This window comes from Merops nubicus, unplaced genomic scaffold (genome assembly GCF_000691845.1).
Source record: "Merops nubicus isolate BGI_N331 unplaced genomic scaffold, ASM69184v1 scaffold6658, whole genome shotgun sequence".
Taxonomy (NCBI): Eukaryota; Metazoa; Chordata; class Aves; order Coraciiformes; family Meropidae; genus Merops; species Merops nubicus.
Window position 1 is genome coordinate 7,561 of NW_008627629.1, and position 11,873 is coordinate 19,433.

Below are 11,873 nucleotides of genomic sequence, written 5' to 3' on the forward strand. Positions count from 1 at the left end.
TGACCGAGTACCAGAGCGGGGACTCGGCGATGCAGGACCGCTCGGGCTGCAGGTAGAAGACGTCGTTGCGGTTCCGCAGACTCTCAGGACTGTGAAGAGAAAGATGAGCCCTGGGCTATCAGCTCATGGGGCTCAGAAAGCCTGCCCCGCCCTCATAGTTATGATGGGCTCAAGGCTTGCCACAGCCTCTCATCCTTAAGCAGGATGCGGACAGAAACTGAGTGTGCAGCTCACTGCTCAGGACCAAACCCATTAACCAACCCAGATTGCACACTCCTGTCTGTCTGGAGAGAAGCAAGACTTGGAAGGGGCCAGAAAAAATAGCATTCTCTCAACTGTCATCTATCCCAGCCGCAGACCCTGGGCAAAGCCTCACATTTAAGTACAAACATTTGGTGAGCAGTAGCCGCTCCACAGGGCCACCCTAAAACTGAGAGGTGGCCCCAGAATGGCACATCCCCCTTCCCCAGAGAAGGCCTCACCATTTGGAGAGATAAAACTCATAGAACTTGACTGGACATCGGAGTGGATTCATCCTGTTCTCCCTCTGCTCCAGCATTGGTATCTCTTCCTCACGCTTCCGCTTTCCAGAGCTCCCATCTACAGAGGGAGAGAGCAGGATCACAGCTAGGATCCCATGGGGAAGGCAGAGGGAAGGACAGAGAGGTGCTCTGTCAGACCCTACCTCGGCCTTTCTTCTGCTTGGCAGAAGTGTAGTAGCGGATGCTCACGACCTTTGTGACGCCGCGGGCCGTGGTGCACTTGCGGGACTGGCGCACCACGTTGGTGAAGGAGAGCTGCATGTGCTCCTCCGCTGTCTGCAGCCCAAAGAACTTGGTGTTGAAGAACATGAGGGTGTTGAGGAGCACAAAAGGTGAGTAAACACCCAGCTGCTTGCACTCCCAGAGGTGCTCTTCCTCAACACGTGAGAAAACTGTGTCTGCAACGCACAGAGGAAGAAGCAGGTCACAACAGCAGTGGCCTTGTGTCAATCCCTTCACCCCGCCCAGGCAAGATCACTGCACTGACATTTCAGAACACCCCCTTTCCCACAAAGTTACTTCTCCACAGCCATCAGCAGAGCTAGATGCTGGCTCTCACCATCCACCCCAGACCACAAGACAAACCACAGGCAAGAACCCAAATCGGTCCTAATCACTCATCCCTATAGATGGCCACAAAGTGAACTCTAGTCAGTGCTCTACCACATTCAGTATGAGATGAAGGAAAAGAAGCAGACAGGAACAGACATGGCCACCTTCTGCCTAGACACACAGGTCTGGAGCCAAATGCCTCTGCCTGGGACAGCAAATATACAGAGGTGAGGCTGGATCTGTGAACAAATCACTGACAAGACACAGGAGGGAAGGCATCCCAGATCACAGCATCATGAAAAGCCTCTGCAGAGCTCCAAGTTAGTCTGCTCACAAGGGAGCAGCACAGCAACCCTGGGCAACGCTTTGCATAGTGTGCAGGACTCACCCATGTGCTAGGAAAAAAGAGGCAGGCTAGCATGCCTCTTAGCTTGGTATCCTCTTGCCAAAGGATGGAGACATAACTGTAAAGTGTTGTAAAGATTCAGACTGTTCCAGCACACAAAGCAGCTCGGCTTCCAGCTACCTTAACTCTGGATAAGAGAAGCTGCTGAGGCATAAACCAGGCTGGCTCCACTGTCAGTATGGGTCAGTATGACCTCAAGACAAAGCAGGACTGTGCTGCCTGTGTCGAGGAAGAGGGTTGAGGCTGTGGGAGCACAATCAGACTAGAGGATCCAAGGCTAAAAGCACAAACTGGGTACATGTGGTGACTGAAAGAACTCTGGTGACACATACTATTTGGTAGGATGGTGGGTTGCCAGCCGCTCAGGGACTTGTTCAACTCCTGCACAAAGGTCAGGTAGTAAAGGTCTGTAAATATATTCACCATACGATTGTTCTCGAGCAGGTACTAGAAAGGAGAGAACACACGGTCAAGAAAGACATAGCAGCATACAGAATGCAAACAAGCCTCAGAGAGCACAGGGCACACATGCAGAGCACTCCTCCTTGTACAACCAGATCCACGGGGCAGATTCCTGAAACCAGCCACTTCTGAAAGCTGAGAGGAAAACCCTCGGGCATGACAAAGCAGAGCTGGTGCTGAAAAAGGGACTGAGTATGAGGACATCTCCTAGCCCTCCTCAAGAAAGTGCAAGAAGGGTACAAGGCTGGGGAGTAGCTGCCACACTACCCACTGGGCTTGGGAACAAAATCCAGACTAGGTGGGCTACTGTCCTGGAGTGAGGCACTGAAGAAGAATCCAGTGAGCTTCTCTGGGATCCCAGAAAGCGGAACAAAGTGTACAAGCACCCCTTATCAGATCTGACCCTCAGGTCTGGCTGTGGAAGACTTAAAGGCAGCAAGCCCTCCCTCACCTGCTGGATGCCAAGGCAGAGGTAATAGATGCTGTCTGGTTCATAGCGCTCCCCATTGGGCCGTGTTATCTCCTTGACAAACTGGGCCAGGCCATAGTTGAGTTCAGCTGCTGTGCAGGCCAAGATGTCTTCCTTGATCCTCATGGGCTTGGCTGTGGAAACAAGCACAGCAGCCTCAAACAATAGCCTGCAAGGCCAGGAGCACCTCAACACCCAGCTTCTGAGAGGTTTCTGACACTCCACCCCATCCAGACAGGGCACTTACGGCCGAAGCGTAGCTCCTCTCCTTTGCTGGTCTCTCCTCCTGCATACTTGGCTTGCACCCAGGACTTCCAGGCATTCACACCGTAGGAGTAGTTCAGCACTGTGCAGCTGGGCTGGCTGCTCATTGAGTCCCGGGAACAGCTTTCAGAGAGCACCAGCCGCTTCTGCCCCTGCAGAGAGGTGTACTGTGTGTGGGGACAGACCCAAGAGCTCGGGGCACCCCTCAGACCTGCTGACTGCAAACTCCCTCCCCATGTGCCCATGCCAGCAGGCATCCTTCCAGTGATGACCAAGCCAACATGGCCTATTAGTTACGAGGACCACAGGCATGAAAGAGGCCAGCTCTCACACGACCTGTAGCATTCAAAGCTCCTCTGAAGTGACAGGGAAGTATTTTCATTCAAGGAGCTGTCCAGAGGCCAGGGATGTCCTGAAGGGAGAGTGCACAACCTCCCAAGCACATCAAAGCCTCTGGCACACTGCAGACGTCCCAGGAAGCAGCTCCCACTGCAAACCCAAAGAGCTTTAAGCAGGCAGTACCCACAGAGAGCTCACCTTCCGGACAGCACGAGGCAGATCTTGCTCTGTGGACACATCATCTGCTCCCACCAGCCCACAGTCGAAGAGGAAGTCCACACTGGGGTTGATGTCTAGAGGGTCTGAAAGGAAACAGAGGCAGAAAGGCTCAGATGAGACTTCTCATATTGTCCCTGTGTTGGCCTGGTTTTTACAGCAAGGTGATGAGGGAACATGCAATTCAACACTTCACACCCACTCCCACTGCCTGGCATGAATTTTAGCCACAGTCCAACAAAGGAAATGCAGGTCTTGCAGATGATGCTAAGCTTTCTCAAGACTAATTAGAGCCCCACATTCTTCCCTCTGACTTCTTCGTTATTTTTTTTAAACATTCCTCACCCCAGGCCAGTGCTGGGGACAGCCTGGCACAGGCACCCCAATTCTCTGTCCTTTGCTGTTAGCATCCTGCCTCAACACTTCTATGCTTCTGCAAGTCCCTGTCTCTTTTTCCACCTTCTGCTCGCTACTGGGCACTCAGCAATTCTGCCGTTTCCCAGGATGTTGTGCCCCGTCTAGGTCTCTTTCTTGCCTTGCTGTATCCTCTGGAGCACACCAGCACCACTGCCCTGCTTTCCTTGCTGTCAAAATCAGCTTCTCACTCCCTCTGCTCTGCAGACCTGTGCTCACAACAGGTCAGTTAGCCTAGTCAAACACATGCTCCTTCAAAAGTGGTGGTCTCCTCACCACTGCTGCGACACATCATTTGCAAGACTCTCAAGTTCCTGACCTCAAGTCTGGTCAGCCAGAGGGCATGGGGAGGTAAGTTCATACAGCTCTTAATGCTGCTGGCAATGGATAACCAAGAACAGTAGAGGACCCTGCTGCAGCATGAGCAGCCCTGCATGCCTGCTTCATCCAGCTCTTACTCTTAGGGAAGTCAGCCTCCAGGTCCTGGCCTGGCTCATCGAGGACATTTGCCATCTTGACAGCCATAGCCAACACATCATCCCGTGCTGGTCCAAAAAGATCACAGTCCTCCAGGAGACCCTCGGCACTCTGGTTACTCACCAGGTCTGCAATGCAAAAGCAGATCATAAACCCAACTTTGAAGAAAGTCTTTTGTCCATTTTCCCTGTGACACCTAGAAAATGAAGTCAGGCTCCCTGAAGCACATTCCTGTGCTTACAGCAGCCCCACAATAGCCATGCTGCCCAGCCTCCCCTGGATAGTAAGACATTAGACATTTGTCCTTTCCTTAGCCACAGCCCTGGTCACTGAGGCTTGAGGAATGCAGCCTCCAAGTAGACAGACCTGCAAAGTCAGGACTGCCAGTCTTCTGGCTGGGAAGCTGCTTTAGGTAACAGTCTGAACAACCATCTGAATAAACAAACAGCGCTGCATGTATGCCACAAGTCCGGCACCCCCAAAAGGGACAGTGTTAGACACTGTTCCCTGCTGCAGCTCTTCTCTCCTGGTATCTCTTCAGCAAGAGTTGAGGTCTTGCTCTTCCCTGCACCCTTTTTAAAGGCTTTGGGAGACCTGTGATCCAGACACTAGCTCTAGCTCGAAGCGCTGGCAAACCCCACAAAATCCCAGCTGTTGGGCCAGACCAAGCCATGACAGAACCTACCACACAGGTCTGAGGAGGCCTTGTCTAGTTCCTCAGCCTCTGCAATCATCTCGGCCATGGCCAGGATGTCAGCCTCCAGGGGATTGGAAGGGATCTTCACCTTCAGCTCCTCAATGGTTTCCACAATCTTATCTGTGCTCTCCAGCGTGGTGGGCAGGAACATTGGCACAGGCACCTGGTGACAGAAGCAAGCAGAAAACTAACAGTCAGGTGACTGATAAAAAAGCCAAGGCAGAAGAGGACGAACAGAGAAGCACGGAGGCTGCAGCAAGGCAGGATCAAGACAGCAAGAGAACGTGAGCAGGGGTGTGTATCACTTACCGGGACAGGCATGGAGAAAGGCACAGGTACTTTCTGGCAGTACATATGCATAGGCACAGGTACGAAGATTGGGACGGGGATTGGCAACACAATCACCTGGGGCTTCCAATCAGCCTCTGACAAGAGCAAAAGTACATCAGTGAGCTTGCTCCCAGCAGCTTCTTCACCCAGCCCTGCTGTGCACTGCCATGCCTCCAGCTATCCAGCACCACAGCCATTCCAGCCACCAGCTTCTGTGACTCATGAGCAGAGCTGGAGCAGCAACAAGCCAAATATCCCTGCAATATGAGAGGCTTGCCTTAACCAGAGGTGCAAACCCTGCTCTTACACGGCCCTGCTGAAGTCTAGTTGCCTTGCGTATGCTGGAGACCACACACACATGCCCAACAGGAGCTACACAGTTGGAACCTGCTCATCAGACAGCCCCTCAGACAAGCTGGTGATCTGCAGAGGAACAGGAATTGTCTGACAAGAGGTGGGATCATGCTGTAGTGCTCTTTGCATCTCTCCTTTTGCTGCTGATGGAAATGGGCTCCACACCTCCAGCCCTGCTGTGTGTGCCCTGCACCGCCCTGTGACTCTGCAGCAGTGTCAAACACCCAGCTGCTCCATACAGCATTTCAAGCTGGATTTTACATTTAGCCTGGAGCAGAAATGTGCCATTTGCCTTTCCAAAATGCTCCTGTAATCCTGCAGTTATGTCTTGTTTTCCTACCTGTCTGACATCCTTTGGACTTCATTTCTATCTTGCAGGAAACACCCCGGTTCTGCATCAGTGGTTTACACATGGCAGCTTTGTTTTTCCGAGGGGTGGCTGGAACTGGAGGTGGAGGGGGTGCAGATGCAGACATCCGGGCTGAGGTCTTTGCTGACAGCTGAGGAAATGCAGAAAGCAGGAGGTTGGTGTCCACCTAAGGCAGCACCACCTCTTCTCAACCACAGGTACAGCTGGAGAGAATCCCAGAGCACCTCCTGGAGCGTGGCAGTTCCTAGCACACACTAACACACAGACACACATACAGACACTCTCACAGTCAGACCTGGTCAAAGGAATGCCAAGCTGCTCCCAGCAGCCAGCAAGCCTGTGCAGCATCCCTGCAACAGCCAACATAGAATCTGGCACTGTCCACTCCTGGCCCACAGGTCAGCCAGGAACACAGTGGGACATCAACTATATCCAGACACAGGAGAGCACCATGCAAAGAGGAGCCAGTGCCACAGTGGCAGGTTATTCCAGAGCCTATCATTGGTTCCTGTGGAATGGTTACTCTTCCCTCTTGCAGGAGACATGCTGATGCTGCCTTCCCCAGCAGCTCTTATCAGCTCCCACTACCCAGACATCTTAAAATACATTGGTTGTAGAATGAAATCTCCTTGAGCAACAACAGATCTATCTTCTCTTTGGGGACAGCCCCTTTGTGCTATCTTGTGAACTCCTACCTTGAAAGGGCCTTACCATGTTAGTCTCTGCCTTCTGTGAGGAAGGGGCAGGTGGTTTTGGCTCTGAAGTCTGACCTGTAAAAGAAAGCAATGACTCTTAGGTTCAAGAGCTCCTGGGCTAACAGGTCCCTGCTGGGACTGGAGGTGGCAGCATCCAGAGGACAGGGACAAGATCCCCAGAAACTGTTCTTGTCCACTCCAGGGAACAGTTAATGTTTGCAACATCTGTAGCCCTAGAAGCTCAAAAGGCACTACAACTCTAAAATCAAGTAATTCCCATGTAATTTTGTGCTCCCTTGCAGGCCCTTGTAGACAGAGAAATTTAGGGCTCTATACCCAGCTCTGCCTAATGGCTTGCTGTACCGAGCCACAGCCCTTCCCTGTGCTTCCACCTCCTTGGTACAAAGAGCTTGACAAAGTGCTTCGAGATCCCTAGGAAGAAGGTGACAGAGCTAGCAGTAGCATTGCAAGACCCCAGAAAACAGGGAAGACAGCTTTGACCAAGCCCTAGGATGACATCCATTCCCCTAAAAAAAAAAAAAACCAATAAAATTGGGATCACCTGCAGGTAAGAGGCAAGTGTGGCAGAAACTGGTCTCCAGTAGTAACAATGTAATTCTGGCTTAGATGACAATTCCAGCTCATTTGCTCTGCAGAGAACCTTCACCCAGCTCAAAGGGTGATAAGCTATAAGAGTACCTTCATTCAAGTCTTCCATGAGCCCTGGATTTCTGTGTGGCTGGGAAAAAACTGCTTTCTACAGCACTAACTAACTGTGGGCCATGCATGAACATGACACCTGCAGGGAAAACAGCAGGTCTCAGCACCCAAAGGGAGTGGTGGGTCCATTCACACCTCCTACATAAAGACAGGCTCTCCAGGAAAGACCCAGACTCCCAAAGGTGCAATCTGCACCATGCAGATTTCCTCTGTTCCAAGGAAATGCAGGACAGCTCTTCAGTAATTGGAGGCCCAGCAGGATCCACTTGGTGATCACCACAGGGGGATGCGGAATTGCAGTTGGTGGAAACTCCCTAGCCCACAGCTGCTGAGCATTCAGTCTCAATGGGTCCAAGAACTCCCCTTGACCACCACAAAGTGGATAGGCAGCAGGTCTAGGTGGGTGACATCAAAGGCTTGAATGAGCAAAGACAAGGTATGGAGTATTAGCAGAGTTACTGCTGCAGAAGAATCAAAAGTGTAGTTGATTGTTTCACAGGTTAATGATTTAGGACTAAGGGTAAACGTGCTACATGTCCAAGCTTACAGGAAAGCTGCAGTTTGTTCTTTCATCTCAGCACTAACAAGGAGCTGTCAAGGCACTGTCTGCACCAACCATGACTTCTGGCCCTCTATCATCTGTAGTTGGATGGCCCCATGTAGAACCTGTCCTCCTTGGAAGTTTTTAGGCACAGTTCTGTGGCAGAAGCTCTATAATCCCCCATTACACAGACTGTTCCCAGCAACAGAATGGCCACTTTTATTGTCAGCAAGCACTTTCAGGATCACTTGGTTGGCAGCAGCTACTGTGTCACAGGAATGAATGGGTTTTAGGCAACCACTGACTGCAACAGAAGAAGCAAGCAGTCAGCAGCTCTGCCCAAGATGGGCCTGAAATCCAGGTAGCTCATTGTGAGCTGCCAACACAACTGCAAGGTTCACAGGATACTCTGGTCAGACCAGGCAGAAGCTGCTCCTCCTGAAAACCTTTGCACAGCACTGCTGGGCTGGAAAGCTCTTTGTGTAAAGTCCTGGGACAAGGATATCCACAGCTATCCCACAGCTGGCAGGGGATGGGTATGCCAGAACACACAGAGGGCCCAGTGCCATCAGCAGCTTTCACTAAGCATGACAGCTGCTGGGCCAGCTTGTGCTCAGTTGAGTGCTTCCCACTGCTGATGGGCTTTTCCTCAGCTGCCTTCAGAGTCCTCTGCTTCACAGGGTGCATGGCAAGGCAGCTGTGGCACAGTGAAAGGTGCCAAACCCATGTGCCAAACAGCAGAGTTTTTTGTGATCTTCAGAGACATAGTGCAGGGGCGGACTCAGACTCTTCTTGGTGGTGGTAGTAGAGAAGGTATTTCTGAGTCTTGTGATCCATGGCTCCAAGGAGACAACGGCCAAATGGAGTGAAACGTGCTTCCCCCTGCAGGCAGAACTTCCTCACTGTGCCTATATCCCAAAAGCAGTGTTACTGATCGCTCACATGTGAAATGCCTTGAAAGCATGGGACAAGTGGAACAGCATGGGTAGGCCTGTGGAATCACTTGGTGAGCTACATGAACCAGCAAGTTTAACACCTTTTCCTCCCCTCGGCAGCAGGACAGTCTGTGCTCCATCAATCAGACTACCCCTGGGCCCCCCGATGCCAGCAGAAACCAACAGTTCCTTATCCAGGTCACTCCAAGCGTGCTGCCACTTCAGCCATCACCTTACTTGGCCTTTTACAAAGCATGGCTCTTGGAGGGCAGATCTGGACTCCCCTGGCTGTAGGAACTTGCTGCTTGTGGCAGGGCAGCTCTGCTTTGTTGTCAAAGCAGCACGGACATCCAGGACTTCCCTTGTCTTGCAATTAGCCTGCTGCTGTCAGAAGAGGAACCAGGAACAGTCTGGAGATGGAGGATGAGGTCTTGGCTTCCTCTCCTTAGCACATCCTAGTCAGGGTCTTACAACTCACAAAATCCTAAGGAGGGTAGCAAAGCCCTGAGCCTGCAATTCACATATTTGTTGAAGCTTGATGCACCAGAGCGAGTCCCAGTTTAAGCTGCAGGAATTTTAACTAGATCACACAGATTACCTAGAAGATCATGGCCTATGAAAGACCAAGCAGAATGAGACTGTGCAAGTGTCCGAGGGCCAAGCGATGTTACTGTCACTACGAGTGCCTTCCGTCCTGAGGGATCCCAAAGCACTTTGCAATCTTCCATAAGCAACTGGCTCAAGTTAATGATATGAAATGGGGCAACATGCAGTGAAAATCTCCTCTCCAGCTAGAACTCCACAGATGCACAATGGAGTTATCCAGGACACGGGGTTGGCAACTCCCCAAAGCTGCAGCGATCTTTGGTAAGTAGTAGGACTCCAATCTAACATCGCCAGACAGAGTGCCTCCAGCAGCTCAGCACTCCCTCAAGATCGATCTGGGTTCAGCTCTGGCTGAGGAGAGCCCACCTACAGCATCACCAGCACCACTTCCTGCAGCACCCTTGAATGTTTTCCATCCAAGGACTGACCCGGCCCAATCCTGATTAGCTTATGAGATCTGAGAAGGTCACAGCTCGAAGGTGGTGTGGGGCTGCAGGTGGATTATCAAGCCAAACCACGTTTTTCCCTAACCCTGTAAATCGAGCTCTCCGCTGGCAACATGAGGATGTTAAATCCCCGAGTATCCTCGCTAAGAATGTGAGCTACAGGCAGCACGCTGGCACCGGCTCCTCCCGTCTGGGCCCTGTGTGTCATAGAACCATAGATGTTAGAGATGGAGAAGCCCCATTAGGTCCCACTCCGTCCTTTCTCCCCCAGGGGCCAGTGCAGGATTGTTTCCTAGCGTCTCATCCAGTCCCAGACAGGTAGCTTCCACCCCTTGCTGTTCAGTCTTCCCTGTGTCTCCTGGACTGAGCTATGCAGGTCCCCTCCCTCCCTCCTACTCACTGTTCACAGCAGTCTCTCGGGCCCCTTCTGCGTGTCCAGGTTGGGCTGGTTCTGTTGATTGTAAAATCGCAGCAGACACTGCTGGTTGCAGAAGTGTTTGATTTGCCCCCGCCAGTGGATGGTTTCCAGCAGCTTCCCCTGACGCTTGCAGGCATGGCACCGAGCTGCCTAAAGCCCGCATCAGCAGGAGAGAAACAACGAGTAACTAACCACACCCACTCCGAGTGCAACACAACTCTCCAGTGAAAGGTGCACATAGCAAGGTCCTGTGAGCTTCCCCACAGCAGTGCCCTGCCAGTGACAGCCAGGGACTCCAGCGGTGCGAACTTCTCACAGCAGCACTAGCCGCGGATCCAGCACTGTGAGCTTCCTCAGTGCAGTGCTCTGGCAGGATCAGCTGGGGACTCCAGCTACGTGAGCTTCCCCGTAGCAGTGTCCCATCATTGCCAGGCAGGACTCCAGCAGTGCCAAGTTCTCCGCAGCAGTGCCAGCCAGACTCCAGCAGTGTGAACTTCCTCAGTGCAATGCCCACTTATCTGGGTGCCGTGCCCACCACAGCACTTAGCACAAGCTGCCAGTGCCAATACTGACCTTGAAGTACCAGAGCAAGTATTTGCTTTTGCAGTCTTCACTACAGAAGTCCCAGGTGCTGCCCTCCAGCTGCTCGGTGACCGCCCGCTGGCAGGTCTGAGAACAGTAGGTGCAGGTGATGCAGCACAGGCCCAGGTTCTTGGTGAAATCCTGTTTGTAAAGAAGCACACACCCTGCGGAGAAACAATAGGAGTGAAACCTTCCCAGGACGAACTGGGGGCCTCCCTGACCCAAACACGACCAGAACCCAGGTCTGCGGAGACAACGGAGCACACGCAACACACTGTAGGGAACAATCCAGCACTGGCCCCTGGGGCTGGGATAAGATGGGACCTCATGGGGACTTGCCATCTCTCACCTCTATGCTTCTAGGAAGAGTGTGACTCCAACCTCCTGTGTGCAGGAACCCAGCAGGCAGGGCAAGGCCAGGTCAGGCCAGCCCAGACGCAAGAGCGTAGAAGTGCATGATGACAGGAGGAGCGGAGCTGCCACCTGCTGTCTCCCCAGCCCCCAGAGAGAGAAAAGCTGTGAGAAAGCCCTCCCCAAGGACACAATGAACGGTAAAGATCTTGCCCTAGGGCCTGGCTGGACAGCAAGCCAACCCCACAACAGTCCTCCCTTCACTGCATGGCAAGGCTCTTGCCCCAGGGCCTGGCTAAGACAATCTCCCCTCTGTTTCTCTCCATGCTTTCTTCTCCTCCCCCAGCATGGGCTGGCATGGGGGCTCTGCCTCTCCTGTGTCTTCCCCAAGTACCTTCGCTGCAGAAGTTCTTCTCCACTCCCGAGAACCGGATCTTCTCATGCAGCAGCTTCTCCTGCTTGCAGTGCTCACACTGAGACACCACCCCGCGCAGCCGCTTGAAGTCCTCGCAGCAGTCCTTGCAGCAGAACTGATACACCTTGTCCTGCCAAAGAGACCATCACCATGTCAGCCAGGCTGGCAGGAGGTTCCCACACTTCCCAGGGAAGCAAGAACAAACTATGGGGCTGAGCCAAGTCTCCAGCTCTCCTGACATGGGGTTTGGCAGAAGTGTTCTCCTCCTGTCC

At 52.6% G+C, this 11,873-nt stretch overlaps 1 protein-coding gene across 1 annotated transcript in view; it reads right to left on the reverse strand.

Moving 5' to 3' along the window:
- Positions 1–11,873, reverse strand: part of ZMYM3 (zinc finger, MYM-type 3) — a gene marked incomplete at its 5' end in the record, with an annotated part of 18,633 nt that overhangs the window by 128 nt on the left and 6,632 nt on the right. The window contains 16 exons of the mRNA XM_008946375.1: positions 5–89; positions 483–600; positions 686–940; positions 1,833–1,947; positions 2,414–2,565; positions 2,679–2,847; positions 3,233–3,336; positions 4,123–4,269; positions 4,827–5,001; positions 5,148–5,263; positions 5,863–6,022; positions 6,604–6,662; positions 9,455–9,459; positions 10,243–10,403; positions 10,827–10,999; positions 11,581–11,731. Of these exons, the coding sequence (XP_008944623.1) occupies positions 5–89; positions 483–600; positions 686–940; positions 1,833–1,947; positions 2,414–2,565; positions 2,679–2,847; positions 3,233–3,336; positions 4,123–4,269; positions 4,827–5,001; positions 5,148–5,263; positions 5,863–6,022; positions 6,604–6,662; positions 9,455–9,459; positions 10,243–10,403; positions 10,827–10,999; positions 11,581–11,731 (2,145 nt within the window). The remainder of the gene's footprint in view (positions 1–4; positions 90–482; positions 601–685; positions 941–1,832; positions 1,948–2,413; positions 2,566–2,678; positions 2,848–3,232; positions 3,337–4,122; positions 4,270–4,826; positions 5,002–5,147; positions 5,264–5,862; positions 6,023–6,603; positions 6,663–9,454; positions 9,460–10,242; positions 10,404–10,826; positions 11,000–11,580; positions 11,732–11,873) is intronic.